Genomic DNA, 26,048 nt, shown 5'->3' on the forward strand with positions numbered 1-26,048 from the left:
GAGCTGACAAGGTATCGATACAATTTGTTTCAATAACTTCTGTGTCTGTTGTGACTGCATAAGCGGCCACTAACTCTCCTGTGTTTGTTCTCATGCATGAACCATCTACATACAATGTTAGGTCTGGATCTGATAATGGAATATCTGTCAAGTCTTGTCTGGGTTTCGTCGTAACAGTAATAACTTCAATACAATCATGTGCCAATGGGTCTGTTCCACTTAATGGCAAAAGTGTGGCAGGATTTAATGTACTACAACGTCTGATTTCTATGTGTGGCTGGAACAATGTCAATTCATAACCCGTCAGTCTTGCTATAGTCAAATGTTGTGTTTGGGTCCGGTTCAAGAGAACCTCTACTGCGTGTGGTACTTGTACTGTCAATTGATGTCCTAACACTATGGCATCGCTTTGTCTGATTGCTAAAGCTGTTGCTGCGACTGATTTCAGGCACGCAGGAAGAGCCTGAGCTACGGGATCTAATGTACTGGAAAAATAAGCACATGGCTTGTGTGATCCTGCTTGTTCCTGCGTGAGTACTGACAAAGCAGTACCTTCACGTTCTGTAACAAAAAGTGTAAAACGTTTACTGTAACATGGTGTTGCTAAAACAGGTGCTTGACATAAAGCTTTCTTTAAGCTTTCAAAAGCTTGCGTATGTTCCTGAGTCCAAGGGAGGACAGTCGATGTCGCTGCCTCCTGTGTTGTCAACTGAATGAGTGGTTTCGCTAGAAATGCATATTGAGGGATCCACTGCCTACAGTACGAAGTGAGGCCTATGAATGCCCGTACCTCCTTTTGTGTCTTGGGTGGCGGCATGTTAACAATTAACTGGATACGGTCGGGTGTAAGCTGTCTTCCCCCCTTGGACAGCAAGTGCCCAAGGTACACAACTTGCTGGACACAGAATTGCAGCTTTGAAGGAGACACTTTGTGCCCCTTGTCGGCTAAGAAATGTAAAACCGTCAGTGATGCTTTTTCACATTCAGGTTCGCTTCGGGCGGTGATCAGTAGATCATCGACGTATTGAAGCAGGGCAGTGTTAGCTGGCATGTGGATACTGTCAAGTTCTCTTTTCAGTGCTTGGCTATAGATGCTGGGGCTTTCTGTGAATCCTTGAGGTGCGCGTGTGAATTTAAAACTTCGTCCATTTAAACTGAATCCGAACAAATATTGGCTTTCCGGATCGATTGGGACGCTAAAGAAAGCGTTCTTGAGATCAATTACAGTAAAGAACGTTGCTTCTGAATCTATGGCTGTTAGCAATGAAGAGATATCTGGGACCACGGGGTATTGTGGTACAATGCATTTATTTAATTCTCGCAGATCAATAACTAATCGATATACTGGTGGTGCCTGTGGATCAGTTCGTTTAAGAATCGGAATTATCGGGGAATTACATACATTGGAGTCTGTTTCCACAACCACTCCTTGTGCAATGAGCTCGTCAATGATTTGCAGTAAAGCCACAACAGCATCTGGGGGTAACTTGTATTGTCGTATTCGTGGTAGTACCACTCCTGTTTTGAGTGTGACTCGATATGGTGTAATATGCATACAACCTACATCAGTGGGGCCTTGCGCCCATAAATGTGCAGGTAGATTCTGTAACCGGTGATCCATGTCTCTAGACACGTAGTGACCTTTAAAGTCACGCAAAAACAGTCGTACTCCTTCCGGAGAACAACATATTACAGCTCCTAGAGCCTTCAATGTTTTTATACCTAACAAGTTTTCTGGACATGATTTAGTAAGCAATAGATCTGTAGTCCGTGTTAATGGACCGACTGTGAATGCAAGTGGTTGCGATACTTCGTTAATAGTAGGCTTTCCTGAAAAACCAAGGGAAATATTTTGTGAGCCTGAGAGGGGTGCCCCTGGGACTTCGCTGTGACTGATAGTGGTTCTGCTTGCCCCTGTATCGAGTAGAAACTTTCTGTCTTTCCCTAATACTTGACTCTGTACGTAAGGACCCTCTTGATCTACGGGAACCTCAATAAGGGGTAGGCCAACTTCCCTCTCTAGGCTATTTCATGTGTAGCGCTGATACTCTGGATAGTCATTTTGTGCATACTGGTACATTTGTTGTGTCGTGTTTTGTATTGCAGCAATAGGCTGTGGCTGTTGTTGTGGTTGTTGTTGTTGTTGTTGTGGTGCGGTCTGTTGTACAGCTGGCATAGGCTGTATATTCTGAGGTACTTGTTGTTGGATCTGATCCTGTCTAGGCGGACGTGGTCTCTCTTTCGTTATACCCATAGAGATATTATGTTTCAGAACTGCACAATCGTGTATATAATGACCTGGCTGTTTACAATAGTTGCATGTCCCTCTAACAGGACCTACTGAATCATTGGACTGTGTCGTACCCTTTTTATGACCGTCAGCTGGAACTGACTGAGCAACAAGCATTTTCATTTTCGTGTCTTTCATACGTCTTTGTTCATGTTCTTGTTCTTCTCTAATTCTATTGTGATGATATTGTAACATTTGTAACATCTGTGATGGTGTGTTACCTTGCCAAGTACTCTCGAATTTTAATACTCTACTCTTAACTTGGGGCAGGGAATTTTCAACTAATTTTGTCTCAAACAGATGTGGATACGACTCACTACTTGCTTTTATGCCACTATTAATACCAAAACATTTTTCAAATCGGGAATAGAAATCACTAGTGTCTTCATCTTGTTTTTGTTTACAGGCTGAGATTGCACCCCAGTCTTCCTTTTTCGTAGTTAATAAACGTGGTAGTACCTGCACTAATAATCCTGGTAATGCTGTAGTCCTTTCCCCGAGCCCTGAACCTGCAGCTCGGGCCTTTTCTTCGTTTTCTAATGCTGTCCAATCTATCTTTTGGTCTCCCACCTCCCATTCCTTTTCTTTGAGTTTCTCGTAAATACCGGCAGGCAATAAAACTTTTAATATTTTCATAATGTCAGGATAAGTATACTCTCCCATGAGTAACATGTCTTTTATCTCACGGTGGAAACCTGCTGGGTCTTTGTCATGGCTAGGTACTACTTTCTTCATTTCTAATAATTCAATTTTAGTTATGGGCGTGTACACAAACACGCGTTTAAAAATATTGTCCTCACCTCTGATTGGGTGTACTTCGCGTAAGGGATTCTGTCTGTCTATGTGGTACGTTTTTCTTTCCAACTTGGGGGGAACTGAAACATGTTCTGGGCATACGAAGACAATGTACTGGTGTCGATATTCTAGAATTTCTTTAATTAAATCAGTACCTGAACCTCTCCATTTATTCGTGAGTAATTCTATCAGTATATCAGGTAGGGGACCAGGATCGGAGTGTTGGCTTTTATATAATATAACGAGGTGTTGTATCATGTATATACCAGCTAAACGCTGTTCGTCTGGGGTAAGATTCAAAAACGTGTGTGCCAACGCATCATCACTGTATTTTTCAGAACTGTCAGCCCATTGTACTGCTGACCTGGCTAATTCTTGTTCATCCATAGAATCGAGCATATGGTACCCCCTTCGGTCTCGGAGTAATTTATCAGCAGCCTGGAATAAGTGTTCAGGGGACTTCGTATTTAACATAGGGGCTTGAAAATGTCTGTTACATTCTGGACGTATCGGACGTATCGAGTCATTAAAGTATCTGGTATTATTACAAGGTCTTCCCCTACCTACATAGGCTATTGTTTCTAATTGTCCTGTGGGCATTTCTGGTTCTTCCTCCTCCTCTCCCTCTGATTCAGTTTTGTCTGCCTCCAATCTGGCTTTATGTATTCGTTCTACTTCTTTGCGGATCTTTCGGCACATAGCTACTATACACGTCTGTTTATCATGTTTTCCCTCAGATATATTCTGACCCCATCGGGTAAGTACTTGCATTTCATCCTGGTCTACCTCGGACCTATCTCTGTCTCTGATCAAGCAGTTTATGAAGAAACGTAACAGTTGTCTCTGTATATCCGCTTTCTGGTATTCCATGGCTTCGTCAATACTTTCAGGGCCTTGCCCTGTTTGGACAAAGCGATATATATTGTCTAAATGTTTAATCATTCCTGGTAGTGTCGTTATATATATTGAAGCTCGTCGTATACGTAGTGATGATAGCAGCATTCTGTCATTTTTACCGGGAACTGGATCATATCTACAATCTACAAGATGTTCTTTAAACATGTCGGACGTTGCTATTTGGGGTGTACGTTGGTTTGCTAAATCTCTAAGAGACGATTTACTTCGTGATGGTGGCGTGGCAAAAATTGCTGCCGAACCTCCTGTCGCACCTTCTGAGGTGCTAGGCATAAAAGGATTTGTTTGATGTGAGGTAGAAACTGTAGATGCGGGAAAAGCGGTGGAAACAGATGGACCTATTGGAATGTGCGGAGGAGTTTGTGGTTGCGGAGTTGGGGGCGGATGATCTCGGAGTTGAGCATCATCGACAGGTGACGTGTGTGGTGGAGCATTAACATATTCGGGAACTACATCGTCTAAATAGGAGGAAAGGAAAATATCTTTTGCGGTCTTGGGATGTGCTTTAATCGGGAGTAATGGGGGTGGCAAATCTCTCGGTATTTCCGGGGTGGCCTTAGGCAAACCTTCGGCCAAAAGAGGATACATACCATTCATAAGAGTGTTCCGTTGTCTGTCTACTTGTTCTGTTTTTACTCGGATACCTTCCTCAACTAATACGTTTTCTTGGGCTTTATTTGAGTTCTCCCTACTTTTCTCTTCCTGTCTGAGCGCTTTCTCTGTGCGCCTATGTGATTCTTTACGCCATAACTCAATGGCATCTTTCTGTGACTGTCTAGCTTTCTTTTTCCATAATTCTTCTTCTATTCTCATGATGCAATCTGCATCCCATGTCCCAGCTGCGGGCCACCTCTGACTTTCTGCTAGATCCTTGGTGTAGTCCACCCATAAGTCAAGATATAGTACGGCATCTAGGCCATGTTTATGATACATGAAATACCCTGGAGTGTCCCTAGGTGGAATGGGAACAGCTTCTTCGAGTACTCCTTTTCTAGTTTTGATCTGTCTTAATTTTGAAAAGAACGGCATCTTCAAACCTTGCTACTTGATTCTTACTTGAACTGGACTTGAACGCAATTAATACGATAAATACAATAATGAACACTCATTCATACCACAATTTTTGAACACAGTAAAACATTTAACTTTTAACATTTAACATTTAACGAACAATGATAATTAGAAGAAAACTAGTTACTGACACAATACTAATACTATATAATACTGTATTATATACATGAACATACTGGATATACTGCTAAACAGTACAGATACACTGCTAAAACAGTGCAGACCGGATCTGTGTACCCAAACCCGTCAGGACCGGCACAAATTAATGTGCACGTCTAACTGCCTCTCCAGCAACGGTACTCACCGGGTAGCACGGAACGGAAGGCCTCGGAACTGAACTGAACTGGACCGGACTGGACTCGACTCGACTCGGAACTTCGGAACCTGGTGGGCCTCTGTATACCTCGGATCTTGCTCTCTCAGCTAGGCTCTGGTCGGGATACTTCGCACTTCTCACCGCCTCGTCTGGGTGTTGATCGCAGCCTCAGTCACCCCCGCTTGGCCGGAGGGAGATACAGGAAATCCTGCGGGTACGCGTTTTTGTCCGTCCAGCTGTGGCAGGAGACCGGGCCTGCAACGCACCTCCGGCGCGTGAGATGAGAAAGTGTCCCTGTTCGGGCGCCAATTTATGTGGTAAATATTTAAATTACCTGTACTATTTTTTATGCGGTAAAGTCTAGTAAGAATAACTCAGTCAAAATAAGAGGCAGAATCCGTGGTATTAGAGGTTCTGAAAAGGGCTTTATTCCTTACAAAGGAATTATGGTTCGAACCAGGCAATCTTATTCCATCACCACGAAGGTTCAGGAAGGGATAGGCAATACATTATTGACAAGTAATCATATATATATGAAAAGCATTGCATTAAGACAGATGCAGGAGGCATAACAGCTGATAATACAGATAAGAATACACATACGTAATGAAAATAGGCGTAATAATGGGCGTATACTAGAAACGTCATTTAAAATGATGTCACAAGTGGGTGGATCCATAAGAGAATCCTGCAGTGTCAGCAGAAATATTTGGCAGAGATGCGCGCGCAGCCGCATGACGTGTGATTGACGTGCAACTAGAGGGTGAAGGGGAATTGACATTTAGCTCTACATGTGGAGACAGAAGTCTGGGGGGTCAGGTCAACCTAATCCCAAATTGTATCTAATATCTTTGTTTAAGGAACTGGTTTATCCAAAAGGAAAGGTCTCTCGGACGGAATCTATTCTATACTGACTGTTAGTGCATGTACAAGCGTCTATGTGTCTACATGAGATGCGAGGGGGCAGGAATCTTCCATGGTGACAGGGGCTATGAATTACTTGCATAAAGACAGCGAGGCCGAGCCTTTTGCTCGGTAGCTGGAAGGATGTTTACCTAAACTACTGGACAGGAATGCATTGGATGAGGAGCGGAGCAGATAACTTGAAGGCTGAATACAGTTCTTGGCAGACAACAGGCCGCGTCAGGCACCGTTAGCCGCGCAGGAAGTAGGACAAAGTTCATGGATACGGATGCAGGTCCAGGCTGGAGCATTTCAGAGGTAGAAGCAGGAAAAGGCTTGATGGCAGAATTCAGGGCCTACTCGCCTGAACTGTAAAACTAGAAAAGTGAACCATATAAAGTCGGTGGCCAATCATACTTAGGAATGGAATATTCGACCCATTCATGGCGGATCTGAAAGAGGACATGTTGGCGTTGGACGCACATGTATTTGCGTCTTCATAGCTGGAACTGGAGGGAACATACATGTACTTGTAGCATGTACATGGAGTCGTTGGGGTCTAAGATAGGGGACACAATTGACCATAAAAATTCATATTTCCTCACTACCACTAAAATTTCAAAATGTTTTGTTTTTCAAAAATGAACTCTTCATGTGTGAAGTTTGTGGATGAAAGACAAAAACTAATTGACTCCAATACCCGGGAGGTTCCTCCTAGGGTGTGTGAGTGGGGTGGTCCTAGTAGTGATGGGCATCACACCATCCATCCTGAATAAGGTGGCTGTGTAATACCTTTCCTTTGATGGCCCCTACCCATTCTCTGATGGCCCCTTCCCTTCATGCTGTATGCAGTGTCCCATGCAGTGTATTGGACACGCTGTGCAGTATTATATAAGGTTTTAGGGACACAGTATGGAATGTTTCATGAGGTGTATTGGAAATGTTGTGCATGATACTTGTCTCGCCATATGCAGTAACTCATGCAGTGTGTTAGACATGCTGTAGAATATTATGCGAGGTATATACAGTGGTGCATGCAGTGGACTGGAGATGCTAAGCAGTATTATATGAGGTGTTAACATGCTGTATGCAGTGCCCCATGCAGTGGATTGGACATGCTGTACAGTATTATATTTAGTTTTGGACACGCTGTATGCAGTGCCCCATGCAGCGGATTGGACAATCTGTGCAGTGTTCTTTGAAGTGCTAAGCATGCTTCATGCAGTGTCCCATGCAGTGAATTGGACATACTGTGCAGCATTGAGTTGGAAGTATTTGGCACACTGTTCTCTGGTCTTCTGTGGGATGGATGTGTTGAACATTAGTGTAATGTTCCATGGGTACGTTTGCTGTACACTCCCTAGCATTTCTCTGCTGTGGATTTAACATCTCATAGAGTTGCATGACATTGGAAAAGTCATTAAAAAGACATCTTTTTGGAAAACTAACAGGTGTTTTCTGTTTTTAGGCTGCAGAAATGTCTCCGAAATTAATCGAAACTTGATCCAGTTCTCGAGGTTGTAGAAGGCACTGCCCGCGAGTGTTGGCACGCACCAGAGAAAGACAACCAAGGTGGAAGAAGGACTAATGAATCGAGCATTCATCACTCATGCTGCGTTTTATCCTGTACAAAGACATCTGACCTCAGCTTGTAAAGACCCAGATATCTCCACAGCTTCCAAGAAAGTCCAGTGTCCTTTCTGGTTTGATGGTTCAGCATGTCAGTCGAGAGCCCGACTGGGCTTCTGGTGGTAGAGCCATGTCTCAGTCTTTCTTCCCTGAGTGCTTCTCATAAACTACTCCCCCGCTCCACATATGCCATAGACACTCGGGTGGTCTGGTGAGGCTGGCAGTTCAGGTCAGAGCAGGCGAGCACCTGGCATCAGCCAATGCCACGACACAAGAGCTCTGCACGATGTTAGATCGAGTAAGCCGTTGGTGAAGGTGATCTCAGGAAGCCACAAACCAACATTCTCTGCTCCCTGTCATGGGGCTCAAAACTTGTATAATTCAATAAAGTACTTTAACTTATTTTTGTGTTGCTTGACTGTACATAACAAGCTTCACCTCTATGCACCTTTGCGACATATAATCTTCACAGTATATAGGTGTGGGGTTACGAATAATAAACCTTTACTTCCCTTTATGCACTTATTATTATGGTCTTTAGGTCTTGGACACTTTGGCCCCATGATATCTGTGTCTTCGATGTTCTGACACAACCAACATTGTTCCGTGCAAGAACAGCCACAGAAGCAGCTTAGCTCTGCTTACCTTCAGCTTGAAGGAAAGATCCCTCAAAGTTCATAGAAAGTGTTTCTCTGTGAGAAATTCATGGTAAGGGGTCAATGTTTAGAGGAGCGTCTGCTTCCTATCGCAAGACTAAACCATTTCATTTCCTTAACACGGCACGTACTATTGAGAGCACCGGTGAGCAAGAGGGCAGAATATCTGGAGGAAGAAATAGTAAGAAAACCATCTGGGATTTGATAAAGATGGCACCAGGATGCCTTGACATATCAAGGCCACTTGAAGGAGTACATGATGTAAGTTGACATAGTTTCTTCACATATCTTTCTGAGTCAATGAAGAGTCTGGCGGGTGTTTATGGTACAATACTGAAGTGCGCTAAAAACAAAACAAATCTCTTTGAATGAGGTCCTTACCAGGACATCTCAAGACAAGGGCTTGACTCGGGTTGACTGAGATGTTTGCCAGAATGGATTAACTTGAGATGTCCACATGATTTGACTACTCTTTCTAGCATGAAAATTTGCCATTTGTTGCCAAGACAACTTGCCTTAAAAGACATTTTGGACGTCGATCTGCAGTTTTCATATGAGGATCCGGTGGTGTTAGTAGGTGCCAGGCGGTATCAACGAAGGTCTCCCATTGTTGCATTATACTTAACCCCTTAACTGCTGAGGCTCCCCCCACCCACCAGTGCTGAGCCCTTTTTTAACTAATTGGGTAGTTTGACCTAGGGCTCCATAACTTTTTTCTGCATAAAGTATCTACGCAAGAATGGGAGGCAGATCGTTTGCCTACCTTGGTCCGTCCCTCTGGAACGCACTCCCTCCTTTCATTCGAAAAGAGGATAACTATGTCAGGTTTCGAAGAAATGTTAAGACCAGGTTATTCGAACAATAACTAGAATAGCTAGTATTCGCCCCTGACATTCCTTGCTGTATTTCGGCGCCGGGAATCCCTTTTTGGGTAGCTGTTGCGCCTTACAAGTTCAAAAAATAAATAAATAAATATACGCCAAATTTTTGTTCTATTTCTCAACATCCTGGGGATTCTAAAGGTGCCGGAATTTGTGGATTCCCCTGGAGAGGGGCAATAAAATAGGCAAAATATAGCAAATGTTTGTGTTTTTGGGGAAAAATAGGAAAAAAGTGCTCTGGAAAAAGTGTCTGATTTATTTCCTAAAAAACGTATCAATTCACAGTTTGCTGTGCTAAACTCACCTTGTTCCCAACTTTCCGGAAAATGCAGAGCTGAATTAAAAAAACAAATATTTTACCACAGTTGTGGCATTTTTCGAAGAGATAGTCCACTTTTCCCATCTTTTGTGCTCTTAAGCTACTTCCATTTTGTGGTGGAAAGCGGTGTGAAACCCATGGGTGACTCAGGACCTGTAGATTTCTGGAAAGTAGAGGACATTCCAAATTCAGTAAGGGGTCATTTGTGTAGGTCCCTCGAGGTTTTACCAAAGGAACTAACTGTTAAAATATGGAAATATTAAAAATGAGTAGGAAAAAAAGGGTATTTCTTTTTATCAAGAAGTCCGATTTAAAGAGGCAATGTACCATTACGTCTGCTAGACCCTTCTGCTTTCGGGGATATATCGGGTTTGTAGGTTCTTCAAGATTCCAAGGTACCCCGAGCCAACAACTGAACTGCACTTTACAATTGTTTTTCATTGTGTAATGAGTATAGACCAACTAATATGGTGAAATCGTAGAGTGAAAAATGGGAATCCGGGTAAGCTATGTATTTCTAAAATGTGCACAAGATATGGAGTTTAGGAGCTGTGGTTATTTGTAGTTAAATTTGTGGTTACATTTGTGGGTAGCATATGGTTTAGCGAGTATTTTTTTCAAAATGTCTTCTTTCTCACGTAATTACATTTGGTAGTCACAAATGCAGTGACATTCAATTGGTAATAACAAGTGTTCTACTATTCTAAGCCCCCAAATGTCTTCCAAAAAATAGTACCCCACTTGTGTGGGTAGGTCCAGTGCCTGTGACAGGAAACGGCCAAAACACAACATGGATCCATCACATTTTTGCACTCAAAGCTGCCCTTTTGTTTAGCAAAGTGGGTAGCTGTGGATTTTGGACCCTAGCTCAGCCGGCACCTAAAGGAAACCTAGCAAGCTTGCACATTTTGAAAATCTCGACACTTAGGGGTATATGGGGTAGGCTGACCTGCAATGGCCTCCACAGGTTTATGGACCCAGAATCCCTTGTAAACCTCAAACTTTGACAAAAAAACAAATGTTCTTCACATTTCTATGATGAAAAGTTCTGAAATTCACTGGGAGCCACAAACTTCCACCCACCCAGCATTACCCCAAGTCTCCCGATAAAAATGGTACTTCACTTGTGTGGGTAGGCCTAGGCCCGCAGCAGGAAATGGCCCAAAACGCAACGTGGAAACATCACATTTGTCCACTCAACACTGACTCTTTTTTTGGGAAAGTGCCTAGCTGTGGATTTTGAACCCTAGCTCAGCTGGCACCTAGAAAACCTAGCAAACTTACACATTATTAAAAACGAAACACCTTGGGGAATCCAGGGTGCGTTGGCTTGTGTGGTTCTCACCAGTTTTTTTTTTTTACCCAGTATACCTTGCAAACCTCAAACTTTGAGTAAAAAACGAATTTTCCTCATATTTCTGTGATAGAAAGTTCTGGAATTTGTGGGGAGCGACAAACTCCCATCCACCCCGCATTCCCACAAGTCTCACTATAAAAATGGTGCCTCACTTGTGTGGGTAGGCCTAGTGCCCGCATCAGACAACGGCCGAAAACGCTACATGGACACATCACATTTATACACACTCTTTTTTTTGAAATGTCGGTAGCAGTGGATTTTGGACCGCAGCTCAGCCGGCACCCAGGAAAACCTAGCAAACCGGAACATTTTTCTAGACTAGACAAGCAGGGGAGTTTAGTGGTGCATGGCTTTTGTGGCTTTCAACAGGTAATTTTAGCCAGAAGCCTTTGCAAAAGTCAAACGTTTTAAAAGGAACACACATTTTCCTCATATTTCTCTGACATAAAGTTAGGAATCTTCGGGGAGCCACACATTTCCTACCACCTGAATTCCCACAGGTCTCTCGATAAGAACAGTACTCCACTTGTCTGGGTGGGCCAAGAGACCAGGACACAAAAGGTCCAAAAGCGCTACGTTGATAGATAAGGAATAGGGGTAGCTGCTGCACTTGGGGTGTGCTGTGGCGCCACCCATGCAAACCTACCAACCACAGACAGACCACCAGGGGAGTGCAGAGTGGTGTGCCTTGCATGGATCTCATTAGGGGCTCTTACCCATAATGTTCTGCATACTTTGCCTGAAACAATACATTTTTCTTACATTTCTGTGATGGAAACATCTAGAATCTACAAACTTCCTACTAACCAACATTACCCACTTGTTCAGATAAAAAAGCTGCCCCACTTGTGTGACTATTCCTATGACATCACTGATGACATCTCAAATGACAAACCCTCAGCAGGCTGCCAACCTCATGCTGCATACAGCCTTTGCCATGCGCGGCGAGGGGTTGGCCACAGGGATTGGCCTGCCCCAAGGCCCTGTAGCCAGACCCGCAGCAGGCTGCCAACCCCACGCCGAGCACAGCCCTAACGTGCGCGGCGTAAGGCTGGCGTCCGGGCCCAGGGCCTCGTCCCCATAGGACAAAACTTGTATATTAAGGGTAAGGGGCATGACTTAATTGGCCTCTGGGACCCCATTCCCCGGGCCAGTTCCAATAGAAAGTGAAGGGGGTAGCATGGCCCTACCTCAAGCCTTAAAAGGCCCCAGGGGACCCCATTCCCAACTCAATTGGGGAGAGGGTGTGCAGCACCCATCCCTGAGCCATCTTGGGCTCGGGAGACCTCATCCCCTGGGGCCAGATATAATAAGAAAGGGCACTGGCCCCTCCCTCTCCGAGAGAGAGAACATTATGTGTACCTAGGTATGAGGGGCCTATGTTGTCATCAAGGAGTTCTAGTGACATTCATAAACCACAGGGCCGAAGAGGAATGACTGAAGCTTGTGAAACAGACAGGAGGTGCTTGAAACTGGGCGCTGTGTGCAGTTTCTCAGAAGCCCTGCTCTCCGTGGCCGCCCGAAGTAGGCGCAGGCGACCTCCAGCGCTTCTCGGAGCCTCGACCCATGTCTGCAGCGTTTCCTGCCGTGGCCTCCCCGCTTCATCTGTGACGTGAAATGAGAGCAGCGCGGCCTGGGTGGTTAACCACGGGCTCGCCTAGGGGCCCTGCACCAGCCCCTGTCCTCGGGCCTTAACTCTCACCTCCCGGCTGAAAGAGGTGCAGCAAGTGCTCAAACAAGAGGTCCAGCACTTTCATTCTGTAAAACCCCTTTCAAACAGTTACCGAGTCCACAGCTTTGTTTGCAAATGTCCCTTTCAGCCATTCCTAAGCTCAGTTTATACACCAATATGTGGAAATCATACGTGACTTTAAAAACATCAGGCTTCCAGCATGTTCTTTTCAGGTTTGTGTGAGAGTGCAGCTGCTTTGAAGTGGCTACTCGGATCACTCACCTCTGGCATGATGTCATCGTTTTAAATGTACCCCTGTTGATTAGTGTTAATGCAGAGCTTTAATTGTAAAATGAATAAATATTTCCTTCGGAGTTCGTCACCCATCGCCAGCGGCAATGCGGGGGTCCCCAACTTCTCCCACTCTTTCCACCTACTGCACAGCGGGTGCTGGCTCACCTCTCCTCTCTGTAATGTTTCTAGCCTCTCCTGTGTATATTTCTTTCTCTTTTGCAGCCCGTCCCCATCATTCTCCATGTATTTTCTCTTCTTTTTACCTCTGTGTCCCTCTCTCTTTTTAGGTCTCGCTGAGCCAGCGCATACGCTGCTCAGCGAGACATTTAGTGTACGGGTTTTCAAAGTGCTGCCACAGGCTTTTGGTGGCCTAAAGCTTGCGTGCTCGCGAGTCTGTGTCCCTTTCACGGCCACGCGGCCAATGCTTGTTTTTAATGGGAGATTAAGGCTCCGCTCACACCTGTGAACGTGCTAATTGTGCCCCATTGGAAGTGAATCCGCCATGTCCACGGTGCACTTCCGGATTCAGCTTTTTACGTCACGCTCCATGGGCACCACCACTACCTGCTTTCATCTCCAAGTTAAATATCGCTTAGCAGCTTGCCCTGTTATGTGGTCTTGCTTTACTAAAAATACTAATTTCATCTATTTTATAGGGGTTTCACGGACACCGTTCAGTCCCATTTTCTTCCGGAGTGCTGTGCCCATTTCATGTGTGATTTCTTCAGCCAGTCCAGACTTTTTCTCCAGCAGCACTTCTAGTGCTGGGGTTTTTGAGCATACGCATATGGGAAACTACGAATCCCAGAATGCAATTGCCTTAGCACTGCCAGATGGTTAAGCCTTCATGTGACCTGATCCAAATAATTAAATCTATCATCAGCAGGGTGCGTACAGCCTCCAGTCCAGCTTTTTCTTTGAGTTCCTGTGTGTACTTTTAAAAAATCGACACTACAAGAGCCAGCATGCTCAGAATAATCCGGGCCTGGTTGAGTCATAGTGGCGTCTCTTGATGTTTAATGAGAGCAGGACAGGGACCACAGAACATATAAAACTGTTGGTGCCGCCTGTGACTACCAGACGTGAAGAGTGCACGTCACACGTGCATACGTAGTAAGAACCTGAGGGCGAGGTGTACCTGACCCTTCTATGGCCCCTGCCTGGAGCCGACATAGCGAGGAAGGACGCTGCAGGTCGAGCCGCCATGAAAAGCTGACGTCACAGGCTCTGGTAAGCATCGCCCACTCCGGGCTAATTTTAAGTGTGTGGTCATGGAGCTACCCTTTGCCAGCGAGGGTGCAAAGACTGAAAGATTTCACCTTAGGCCTGGTGGGTAGCATGAAATCAAAGTGTGCTTTTGGAAAAAAAATACCTCTTTGTCCACCTGCTTTATAGGCATCAAACCTAGGAGTGGCCGAGCATCTACTGTAATATCGACTGTCTATATAGTATATGTGGTACGTAGATAGCGCAAACCTAGCAAAAAGAGTGCGAGGCGCTGTACAGGGTCAAAGGTAGAGACTAAAAGTGTTATGGGGGTATTTAGGCCCATATTTGTCATTCTTTCATGAAATGCTGCGCAACAAAGTAAGCGCTGCGTGAAAGTGAGCAGGCAGGAATATGCTGCATTTAACACTATGCAGCGCATTCCAACTCTCTGCTTGCACTGGCGCACAAACCGCTGCCTAGCGCCAACGCAGGCCCCTTTGCATCATGGTGCAAGTGTGCCTGCTTTGTAGGCAGGATTGTTTTTGTGCGGAAACCTTCCTGCACAAAAGCAATCCTCAGGCATTTTCCTCAAAGTGTGCTGCAGAATGAAGCACACTTAGAACAAGCATTGGCATAGCCAATAGGTCTCGCCTTTGGGACATTATAAGTGTTTAGCCATGCAGCAGTTGATGTTGCACCAAGGATATTGTGATGCATAACTAAATACTTATAAGGTCCCAAAGGCGAGACCTATTGGCTATGCCAATGCTTGTTTCCTTAGTAGCGAATGCTTTCCTCTTCTCTTTTCTCATCACACCTCATCTACCCCTCTCTCGTTTTCCCCTCTCACCAAATCTATTTTTTTGCACCCCTTTCTCTCTTACTTTTTCTGTCCTAGTCTATGAGACTCCTCCTCCCAATATTGGACATGAATTTCAGGCAGGCTGGCAAAGCTAGTAGGCCCAGGGTCACAGGCCCAGTGTGTGGACTGTGTGTTTTTGGTCCCGTGGGCCGTGATAGGACCAAAAACATACGACCCACCCACTCACCCTTTCAAGGTGGCCCTTCTAGCAGTGCAAGGCTGCCAGCCGGACGGAAATTCCTGTCCCTGTCCGTTTCGCTTTTCATCTCTGCAGTTTGTCTCTCTCCTTCTCTTTCCCCCTCTGAGACTCTCTTGCTCCCTCTCTTTTCCCCTCTGCAGTTTGTCTCTCTCCTTCTCTCTCCCCCTCTGAGACTCTCTTTCTCCCTCTCTTTTCCCCTCTGCAGTTTGTCTCTCTCCTTCTCTTCCCCCTCTGAGACTCTCTCTTGCTCCCTCTCTTTTCCCCTCTGCAGTTTGTCTCTCTCCTTCTCTTTCCTCCTCTGAGACTGTCTCTTGCTCCCTCTCCTTTCCCCTCTGCAGTTTGTCTCTCTCCTTCTCTTCCCCCTCTGAGACTCTCTCTTGCTCCCTCTCTTTTCCCCTCTGCAGTTTGTCTCTCTCCTTCTCTTTCCTCCTCTGAGACTGTCTCTTGCTCCCTCTCCTTTCCCCTCTGCAGTTTGTCTCTCTCCTTCTCTTCCCCTTCTGAGACTCTCTTGCTCCCTCTCTTTTCCCTGCGCCCTCTTCTATTTACCTGCGTCTGCACCTCCTTCTCGCTCTCTACTCCGCTGTACCCGTCTCCTTCTTCCTTTCAACTTTTTTTTGTCCCACACTCTCGTCTCTCCTTTGTCCTCTGTCCTGCCTTCTCTCACCTTTTGTTCGCTCTTCTTCTCTCTCACGACCTTAGTGCCTCCCTCCTGTCTTGCTGTATTTGGCTGCTCTCAGCAGACCCCCCCCCCCCCCCAGCATGTTGCGGCATGGATTAGCAAATTTAGTGGCACAAATATGGAAATGTAGCGCTATTTTTGATGCATTTTATTTTACTCATAATCCTTCATTTTCAGTCTGAAGTCAATGGAAATTAGCAGAGTATTCCACTTTGCGATAGGCATGTTTAAAGTGTCTGCAGCTGCAGTCCTAACCTCGTGGGAGGGAGCTGTATTTATCCCTGGGATGTTCTAATGCCCATGAATGCACCCCTGCCCGGGCACCGCTGCCTCCCGGATCCGTGAGGCAGGACACCTCTTCCTCAGGCCCCCTTTGGGCGCAGGATAGTAGTGGGTGACCCAAACAAGTGAGACAGACTGCATAGGGAGGTCACCCCGTGCTTACTCACTGTTCGGACAGGAGTCATCAGATATGGTAGAACAAGGTAAGGAGAGAAACCATCTACTATTTGATGAATTGTGTCCAGAGGTCCATGGACCTCCAGTTGTATAAGATTAAATACATAACCTTCAATTATAGGGGTGATCAGATCCTCTCTTATGTTTCGAAAGCTGGTTTCAGTTCCCCCTTGAATGTGGAGGCGTAAACATTAGCTCATCAAGATTCCATTTGGATGCAGGCATAAAAAAGTAAGGATTCTGCTGTGCATGGGGTGTTTCATAGGAGTCAGACACACACATTACCTCCCGTGATAACATCTTACCCAATCCCCCCCTCAGTAACATCTTACCCAATACCCCCTCAGTAACTTATCACGCAATACTCATTTCAGTAACATCACCTCCTAAGTTACACCTTACCTTTTACATCTCTCTGTAATATCTTACCCTATACCCCCCTCAGTAACCCCTCACCCAATACCCCCTAAATAGCATCTTACCCCGTACCTCCCGTCAGAAACATCTTACCCAGTACCTCCCTCAGTAACATCGACACAGTAACCCCCTCAGTGACATCTTATCAAGTGCCTCTTTCTGTAACACCTCACCCAATACCCCCTCAGTCATACCTTACTTATACCTTGTTTATTAGCAGCTTGCTCAATACCTCCGTCAGTAACCCCTTACCCAGTACTTCCCTCAGTAGCATCTTACCCAGTCACTTCAGTAACAGCCAGCATGGTGTTCTGTGGCCCCTCTCACCCTGCTAGCCCCTCAGACTTACCCTCTCCCTCTCACATCATCCAGCTCTTCCAAGTGTCCAGAGAGGAGCCGGGGTAGTTTGGGAGTGGTCCTTTTGGAGTGTGTCTGCCTGAGCATCTAACTGGATGCAGAGTTCATGTCGGACTTGGCTGGCTAGCTGAAGGCGCCTGTCTGTTGTTTCCCCCCCCCCCCCCCTTCCATCAACCCGCGTGCCTGAACCTGTTCCTGTACACCTGTAGGGCCCCCCGTGGCTCCCCGGAACAGGAAGGGTTGTCAATCTATTCTGATGCATAGCGGGGCGGGTTTACGCTCTTGTGTAGAAGGTCTATGTTGTTCTGACGTGTCTAGTATTTGAATCGACCACCATGGTAGGTTCTTCTCCAGTTGTGTGTCCAGTCTTTTAATTGCTTCCTTATATTTCCCCCTCAAGCCACAAACTTCCTACGGTGATTCGATTTCTAGAAGTTGATCACAGATGTGTTGTCAGGGTGCCCCAAGACAACTAAAAGTGCATTTTCTTTTTTTATTCAGGATCATATTTCTTAGCATCAATGGCTATGAAATAGTTTTCAAAGTTTCTAAACCATGTTTGTCATTTTAATCGTGGCTACCCTGGATTTTGTAACTGGTTCCGGTATGTACTGGAGAGAAGCCATAAGTTAAAGTTTATTCTAGATAATAAAGACAGTGATGGCATTCAAATAAACAGGGCTGAGACCAATGCTAAGGTGTTCTGAGAAAGCGATGCGAAATACTTCAAGTCAAGGTTAAAGCTGTCAAAGGAGGCAAAGAAAAGAACGCCGTGGCAAAGTGTGCAAGCTGCAAACACAGAGCTAAGCATGTGTAGTTGTCATGAGTAAACTGCTGACTTGAATTCAAATACACAAAGCCTGAATGAGAAGGGTGCATGAAGGGTGATAAGAGTTCACCGAGGCTTTGTGATGTAAAGCAGTGTCTTTTCCTCTTAAAATGGCCTCTGCATGTGTGAAGAGACGAACTTCACCTGGCACCAGTTCACCTCTTCAAGATGGCCGCATGAACAGCATGGACAAGCAGTGATGGACACGCGGGAGGGTCGCCAGCCTTGCTTGGTTCCTGATGTAACTCACTGGACGAGAAATAAACTCAGCAAGGGTAAGCAGTCCCATCTGACAGACTCCACTTGCCTTGGTCTGTCAGAAGCTCTGGATGATGCCAAAATCCTGCCACGCCCACTCAACCAAGACAGCAGGGCTCAAGACGAGAGGAGAGCTGGAGATCTGTGGCCATCACTTCCTCCAAGTGGTCGCCAAATATGTCACGTCTTGCACTGATTCAGAGTCGAAAGGTGATATCGAAGAAACGCCTCCAAGTTTATTTGTCAGAAGGAGCCCACGGTGCGGGTACCCCCACAAATGCTCATTCGTGTTTTTTCAACCGCCCCTTGGTTCAAGTGCAAGTTACACGAGACATCAGAAGTACACGAGCACAAGCCAAACTCAACACAATGACATACAGAAGCCCAAGCTTGCTATGATGTGGTGAGTAGAGAGGTGAGCTAACAATTAATGATACAATTAAAGATGAAAACAGGAAAACATATCTCCAGGGAGAATCTGATATACAGCACGGTTCTCTACAGGTGGAATCAAAACGTGAGCCAGTGGTCACTGCCAATGGTGAGAGGACAAAGAGTATGTGTGAGGGGTACAAGGGTTCACATATGAGTGGGTCTGTGAGGGGTTTCCACATCCAAGGAAGATGTTTGAAGCTGTTAGGCGAAAGGTAGACAGTGTGCCTGGGATCTGTGCATGAAGGGCTCGACAGTACACGATATGGTGCTATTTTGGCCTGATAAGCCAGCGAGGTGTTGGCAAAGCAAAAATGTGGAATAGGTGAGTGTCTCCATGAAAAAGACAGAGTGTGTGTCAGGTGATCTGTGCAGAGGTAGAGTTTAGTGCAATGCAAAAAGTCTGCCTTCCCCTAATGTTTTACTTCGTTGATTAATATGAGTTTAGTCAATAGTGTGGACATCATAAAATGGCCACAAGAGGTCCTCGTTTCCCAAAAGTTGGGAATTGAGAGGTGAAGTATCTGTTGTGTTTTCATAGCCTCAACAACAACAAAGAAAGATTGCATTTTCCAAATTTTGCGGGCAATTTGGTAAAAATTGGAGCATTTTTACAAAACTGCCGGTTTCACTTTTTTTTTGCAAATTGCGAAATCCTGGTGGGTCTGTCTCAGTACTTAATTTGAGCCGGTGGCACTCAAATCTAAACACTGACAATAATGCCAGTCCACCACATGGTGGCACTGTCTGTCTAATTTTAAGGTGAGCACAACAACATGGGTTAATATTTCAATATATATCAAAAATGAATATTAGCTACCACGCACAAAATTCTTATACCTTTGGGTGGCCTGAAATAGTTTGAATTATCGCACGTGTAGGAATGCGATGGGAAGGTGTCCTGTTGGTTCTGTTGGCAGCGCTGGCAGGGCAATGGATTGTTCAAGCTGTAATGACCCTCTGAGCAGGGCCCTGGCACTTACTTTTACAAATTAAGTACTGGCTGCTCTCCTGTCAGGTTTTACGGTGTTAGTAATACCATCCTTGCGCCCCATCCCTTGAGTTTACCCTCCCTATTCCATCAGTCTTTCCCTGTGACACTCTTTGACATGGGGGGGAGGGTGCAGTCAGCACATTCCTTCCTGCAGCTTCAGTGCTTCTGAGATGTTTGATGGCTCTTGTCCTGCACAGTTTATCTTCTGGTGTAACCCTCATGCAACCCTCATGTGGACTAAACATTATGTGCAATGTCGAACAATAATGCCCCTTGTTATTTTATTCTGGCCAGCCCTTAGACAATTTTACTACTTGTTTTGGCACGTATACTGCGTGTGAAGGCACAATAGTTAGAATAAATATTTTAAACTATTCTGTGTCCCTGTCAGATCTTATTGTGGACGAGTACAAGAATGCAAGCAAAAGGGTGCGTCTTCTTGTTACCCCGGTTCCCGAGAGATCTGGGAGTGTTGTGTTCTGGGGAGTCTAATCATTGGTTTCTCTGTGAGTGAGTAGGAGAGCGAGTGAGACACTATAGCTAGTCGGTCCTGGGCTCGTGGGTACTGAGGTGGGAGAAAGACCCAGTCCGTATAAACTAAGGTCTTCTATTCCTGTACATAATTCTGTGTTTGTGCAGAATCCCTGCAACATGGCGCCACCAACATTTGGTCTGGTTCTTATTCACGAGACCCCTGAGTAGCACTTCTGGTTGTCCACAGTCTCCTCACACTGGTTTCCGGAGATGTCCATAGTGTGAGGGTTTAGCCTCCTATATTAGTGTTGTATAGGTTTTTCAAGCTTGGAATTTAAAAGGTTTTCTTTCTCTTTCTAATCCAGTTTTGCGGTACCGTTCTACTGGTTTATCCTTTTTTGTTATTATGACGGTCGCTATTGTGACTCATAACCATGTTGCGGACATAGCCCATTTGATTCAACATGGGGTCCCTAATGCGGGGGCTGATATCTTTGTTGTCGCGAGGGATGCAGCTTACCGCTTCAAAGTTTTCTATTCTTGGGTTACATTTCCAGCAGTGAATGGGAATTATAATTTGTTTCATGAATATACACCGACGGCGGTTCGGCAGAATTTTCATCCTTATCGATTACGTGAAGTTCCATTGACAGCCTGGGAGCATACCATTTGGTTTAATGGCACTCTTCCTCACCCTGTTTCTGTGGTCCGTTTAGGCCCCTTGTCAGTCGATGAGGCCACGTGGCCTGTTTTGGATGGTTTTACACCACTTCCCAAATATCTTAATGTTCCACTTGCAGAGCTGTCAGTTACATACACCCTGATTCATATACACAGAAGTGTCATACAATTTATGTCACATAATATTTAAGTGGCTCCAGCTGGAGCCACTCCACAACCACCTGGACATGGTGGGGATCTTGTCATTAGACCCATCATGATTATTTCAGTAATGGGCAAGCGTCCTCAGAATAGAGATGATTTCCCATATTGGTTGGCTGAGAAATTTGAGCAACTCGAGGTCGTTTTGCCACATACTACTCCTGATGAGAAACACAGGATCATTACGATGATTTTACCGAGTGGTATTGTTTCCACGTTAGCTAATTGGACCACCTGGGGGACGTGTTTGCTGCGGTGTATGCACTGTGCTTTGGCACCCCCTCCATGAGCGTTCTTCCAAGCATTCTAAAGAAGTTTCAGGATGAACACGGAGCTGGACCAGCCCCGGAATTGGAGATGAGATTAGTGGGAATGTTCCCTTTTGTCTCCGATATGATTCTGGCAAATGTCAAAGGTGAGGCAGTTAGTTTACAAGTGTGTCAACGACTATCGGCGGTGGCGGACATTGATCGGGAGCGTCAGTTTCCAATTATTATTGCAGATGTGTATACCTCATTAGGTCGTAATAGTTTGGGAGTAAAACTTTATACTCTGGTACAAAGTAAGCCCCCTCCAGATAACGAGGGTCGTCCGGTCTCTCCTAAAAAGACTTGGAATAAAAATCAGCTGCAGCAACAGCAGTAGCCTGATAATCGTGCTGGTTCGCCACCACCGGACGCTTCTGACCGTAGATATGATTTGCGTGACCACTCTCAAATTAAAACACCAGAGAGGTTTCAAGTTCCTGATCCTTGTTCTCCTCGTCACTTTCAGGAATCGTTGGATCAACAGTTCAGTGGGGAAGGACGACAGGATCACAGTGAAGGTGAGTCTGCGCGACCACGACATGACCCGCATCGCCATTTTGATGTAAAAGCCAAACAGGAGGGACCACCCCAATATCGTGCCCCATTTCAGAAGAAAGAAGTTGCCGCTTTGAGTACAGAGTATGCCTCAGATGGTGAGAAGCCTGGTCCTATATTAGAGATAGGCGGTAACACTCCTCGACAGTGCAGCAGAAGTCACCATAGTGTAAGAGGCACTCCACCAGTGTCTGGAGGTGAAAGCAAGTGACACATTCATTACCGTGGAAACAGCTGATATATGAATTGCACACCTAGATATGATTTATAAGATAGGCCTTCAAATTGGAGGTGATATTAAACGCACGATTAAGGCGGTCTTTTGGGACAACCTTACTTCTTCCTATCATATTTTGTTGGCAGAGGTGGATTGGCCTCCCCCATTTGTTCTGGCATCCTTTAAGGGAAAGGATGTTATTCTCCCAAGTTTTTCACGTTATATCTCGGAGGATGCTAAACAAGCATACGCAGCAGAGTGGGCGCTTGCACTTGCCCCGGCTGTGTATCGTAATCAGGTGGGTTGGGATAAGGATTCGCCGGCACATGAAATTCCTTTGTCATCTACGCCACAACCCCAACCACAACTTCCAATTAAGCGTGACGCAAAAGCGCCCATAAGTGAAATCTTGGCCCAATTGGAATAAGAATGTGTAATTGAACCCTGTGTTTCTTCAATGAATAATCCTCTTTTCCCAATATTGAAACCAGACAGTTCATGTTGTATTGTTTTGGATTACCGTCATTTGAATAGTGATGTTCGTACTTTTGCGGTACAGAACACCCACAGCTCTGCGTTAGTCGATCCCATTGTTCGTAAAAAATGTAAAACGACTCTTGATATCTCCAATGGTTTTTATAGTCACAATTTGGCTCTTGATAGCAGTGAGTTCACCCTCTTCAGTGCCGTCGGCAATCATAAAAGGTATAGGCGCTTGCCTATGGGATATAAAAATAATCCCGGCGCTTTTGCAGCGTGCAAGGTGTCTGTTTTACATGAAATTTACCCTGAAGCTTTCTCATACGTGTCTGACATTTATTTGACAGATGATGAATTGATACCTCACCTTGTGTGTGTGGTCCGCATCATAATGTCTTGCGGACTATGGTACAAATTCAACTTTGCCAAGTCGCTTACTGCCTATTTGGAAGTTCTTTTTCTGGGTTACAAACTCACCAATGAAGTCAAGGGGTTGGCCCCCCACTTTCCGGATAAATGTGCTCAATTGCAACCTCCATCTACTCATAAAAAAATGCAATCTTTGCTGGGTTTTTAATTTTGGGAGGGCTTACATTCCTGATTATGCCCAGCATATCAAACCACTTTATTCTTTGATACAACCTTATTTTTCCGCTTCCTGTTGGCTTCCGGAACATACCGCAATTCTTTTGTCTCTGCAGTCTGACCAGCTTGCACCCAACTTCTTGTTGACACAAGACAATTCTACTAATCTGGTCATAAGGATTGTACCTGGCGCATTGGGTTTTACCTACTTGACGTTCAGTGAGGGGGACACGGTCCCCAATGCATATAAATCTCATTTATACATTGTGGCGGAGATGCGTTTTTTCTTCTACAGAAAATGTTTTGACCGCTGGCCAGATGGCGATTCTGAAAGAACGCTCTCTACTCAGGGTAAACGCATTCATGGTCTCGCCGGTACCTGCTTCAGAAGCAGCCACAACGGCTAGTGTTCCAAATTCTAAAGCCTTGGATCAACATTGGATACAATGGGCTAGTTCTTTGACGTTGGCTGATGTCAACTTTATCTTTGACCCTTCTTTGCAGACAAAGGAATTTTTACAATATGAACATGTTCACCCACCACCTCTGTCATTATTTCCTCTTGATCAGTACAAATGTATTATTTACATTGATGGGTCTGCGCAGCTCGTCATTGGACCTAAACATGCTTATTCAGCAGCCTGCGCAATTGTGGCAGGTGAGATTGTTGATGGTGATTTTCAATCCTTCTTGGTGCACACACAGTCTCGTGGTGACTGCAAGGCTCAATTGGCGGAGCTATATGCTTTGGTTTTTGGCTCTTGAATTTGTAGATCCAAGATGTTCCTACGCTTATAGTGTGCGATTCGTATTACTGTGTACAGCCCTTCAATGAAACACAAAGAGGGCCTCTTGGTCTGCTAATCCAATGATGGGGTCTTGGAGTGTCCCTTTCTTAGGACAAATCCCGTCACCTGCCCAAAGGTGGCATGCTTCATCATAGGAGATCTCCTCACACTATGAACCTAGTTGTAGTGCTGCGTTTCAGTTATACGAGTGAGGAACTGGCCTCTGGTGCTCTTTAAACTTCCTCTGGTCCTATTCAGGGCCGGACTGGCCGTAGCGGGCACCGGGCTATCCCCCGGTGCGCCGCACGGGTGGGGGCCGGTTTTGGGCCCCTGGGGGCTGTTTTTGTTACAGGGCCGTTTTTGTAGCATAGCTGCAAAATCGGCCCTGTAACAAAATCGAACGAAAACCGGCCCTGGCAAAGAGCTCGGCGGCACCCCCATACCCGGGGGGGGGGGGGGGACGGCCGAGCACTTTGCCAGGGCCGGTTTTGGTTCCCAGTCCAGCCCTGGTCCTATTTGTGTGTTTACTACAATCCTTCAATGATAACTTGTTCTTCTGGACACAAAATGATTTTCATGATTCTAAAGGTAGCGCAATTAAGCATAAAACACTTTGGGTTAAAGTGGCCCCTCTTAAGGAACGCTTGCCACTCACACATTGTTAGAATTGGGGGTCTCTAGTTGGCAGAGGTAGGTACCTTTGTCCAAATAGGGACCCTTGCTTCTAGTCAGGGTAAGGGGGCTACACTCCTAAAATAACCCCTGCTCACCCCCTTGGTAGCTTGGCACGAGCAGGAAGGCTTATCTCAGAGGCAGTGTGTAAAGCATTTGTGAATACATACAGTAATACAGTGAACACTACAAATGGACACCAAACCAGTTGAGAAAAATAAGTAATCTTCACTAGACTTAACACAAGACCAAACGACAAAAATCCACGATACTGTAATCACAAATAAGTCTTTAAAATGGTAGAAACTAGCTTAGTTCAATGTAGATGGTAAATGCAACACTTTACTCTCAAAGTACCTCAGATGCGTCACGCAATGCAAACATAAGGGTCGCAAGGAAGGTGATGTGTCGGTTCCTTGCTTTGGGGGAAGTGATGCATCGGTTCCTTACTGCAACGCAGGGGAGGTAATGTGTTGTTTGCTTATCGGAGAGGAGGTGATGCGTTGGTTTCTTACAGCGTTTTGGTTACGATGCGACAAGATGGCGTCTTTGATGCGATGCGACAACGTTGGATGCGATGCGTGCACGCCCGACGGCCGTGCGGTGAACTCGGTAACTTCTGAGCCGTGACAGGCCCTGCGACATGCTTCACCAGTGATGCAACATCTGTAGCGGCGAAACGCTTCTCCGATGATGCGACACGCTTTGTCGGTGATGCGACGGCAAACAGCTGTGGTGGCGGCACGCTTCTTCGGCAGTGTGAGGGCAACTGCTGCGGCGGCGACACGCTTCTCCTTGTTGAGTCACGCTTCCAGCTCCCAGAGACATGCAGTCTTCTCAGAAGGCCCAAACAACAGTAGGCACCTCTCTGCAAGTAGAATCCTCAGCAAGGCAATTCAGGGGAGCTAGTGGTGAAGTCTTGTATCCCTGAGACTTCAGGCAGGAGGCAAGCACACTTCAAGCCCCTGGAGATTCTTCTTCAAGATGATGAAAAGTTCACAAAAGTCCTCTTCCCCTTTCTTTGGCAAATAAAGTTACCACTGCAGGCCAACCCCAGAAATGGCACAGCACAGGGGCAGTCTCATGCTTCAGGTTTCTTGGTTCTTTTCCTTGGCAAAGGTTTGTCTTCATTCCCAGAAGTGATCTAAAGTTCTGGGGTCTGGGCCCCAATATTTATACCAGTAAATCCTTTGTCCTCTGAAGGCAGAGGGTGCCTGTGCCCAGCCAAAATCAGTTCTGTGCAGCTTTTTGTCAGGAGGTGGAGACAGCTTTGTTTGAGAGCAGACCTGGCCCA

At 45.6% G+C, this 26,048-nt stretch overlaps 1 protein-coding gene across 10 annotated transcripts in view; it reads left to right on the forward strand.

The window, feature by feature from the left end:
- Nucleotides 1-8,321, forward strand: part of HAO2 (hydroxyacid oxidase 2) — a 210,921-nt gene extending 202,600 nt beyond the window's left edge. For all 10 annotated transcript variants that reach the window (XM_085620721.1, XM_085620712.1, XM_085620715.1 and 7 more), the window contains one exon: nt 7,759-8,321. In XM_085620721.1, the coding sequence (XP_085476847.1) occupies nt 7,759-7,814 (56 nt within the window). In that variant the 3' untranslated portion in view covers nt 7,815-8,321. The remainder of the gene's footprint in view (nt 1-7,758) is intronic.
- The last annotated feature ends 17,727 nt before the right edge of the window (nt 8,322-26,048 follow it).

Source organism: Triturus cristatus, chromosome 8 (assembly GCF_964204655.1).
Source record: "Triturus cristatus chromosome 8, aTriCri1.1, whole genome shotgun sequence".
Taxonomy (NCBI): Eukaryota; Metazoa; Chordata; class Amphibia; order Caudata; family Salamandridae; genus Triturus; species Triturus cristatus.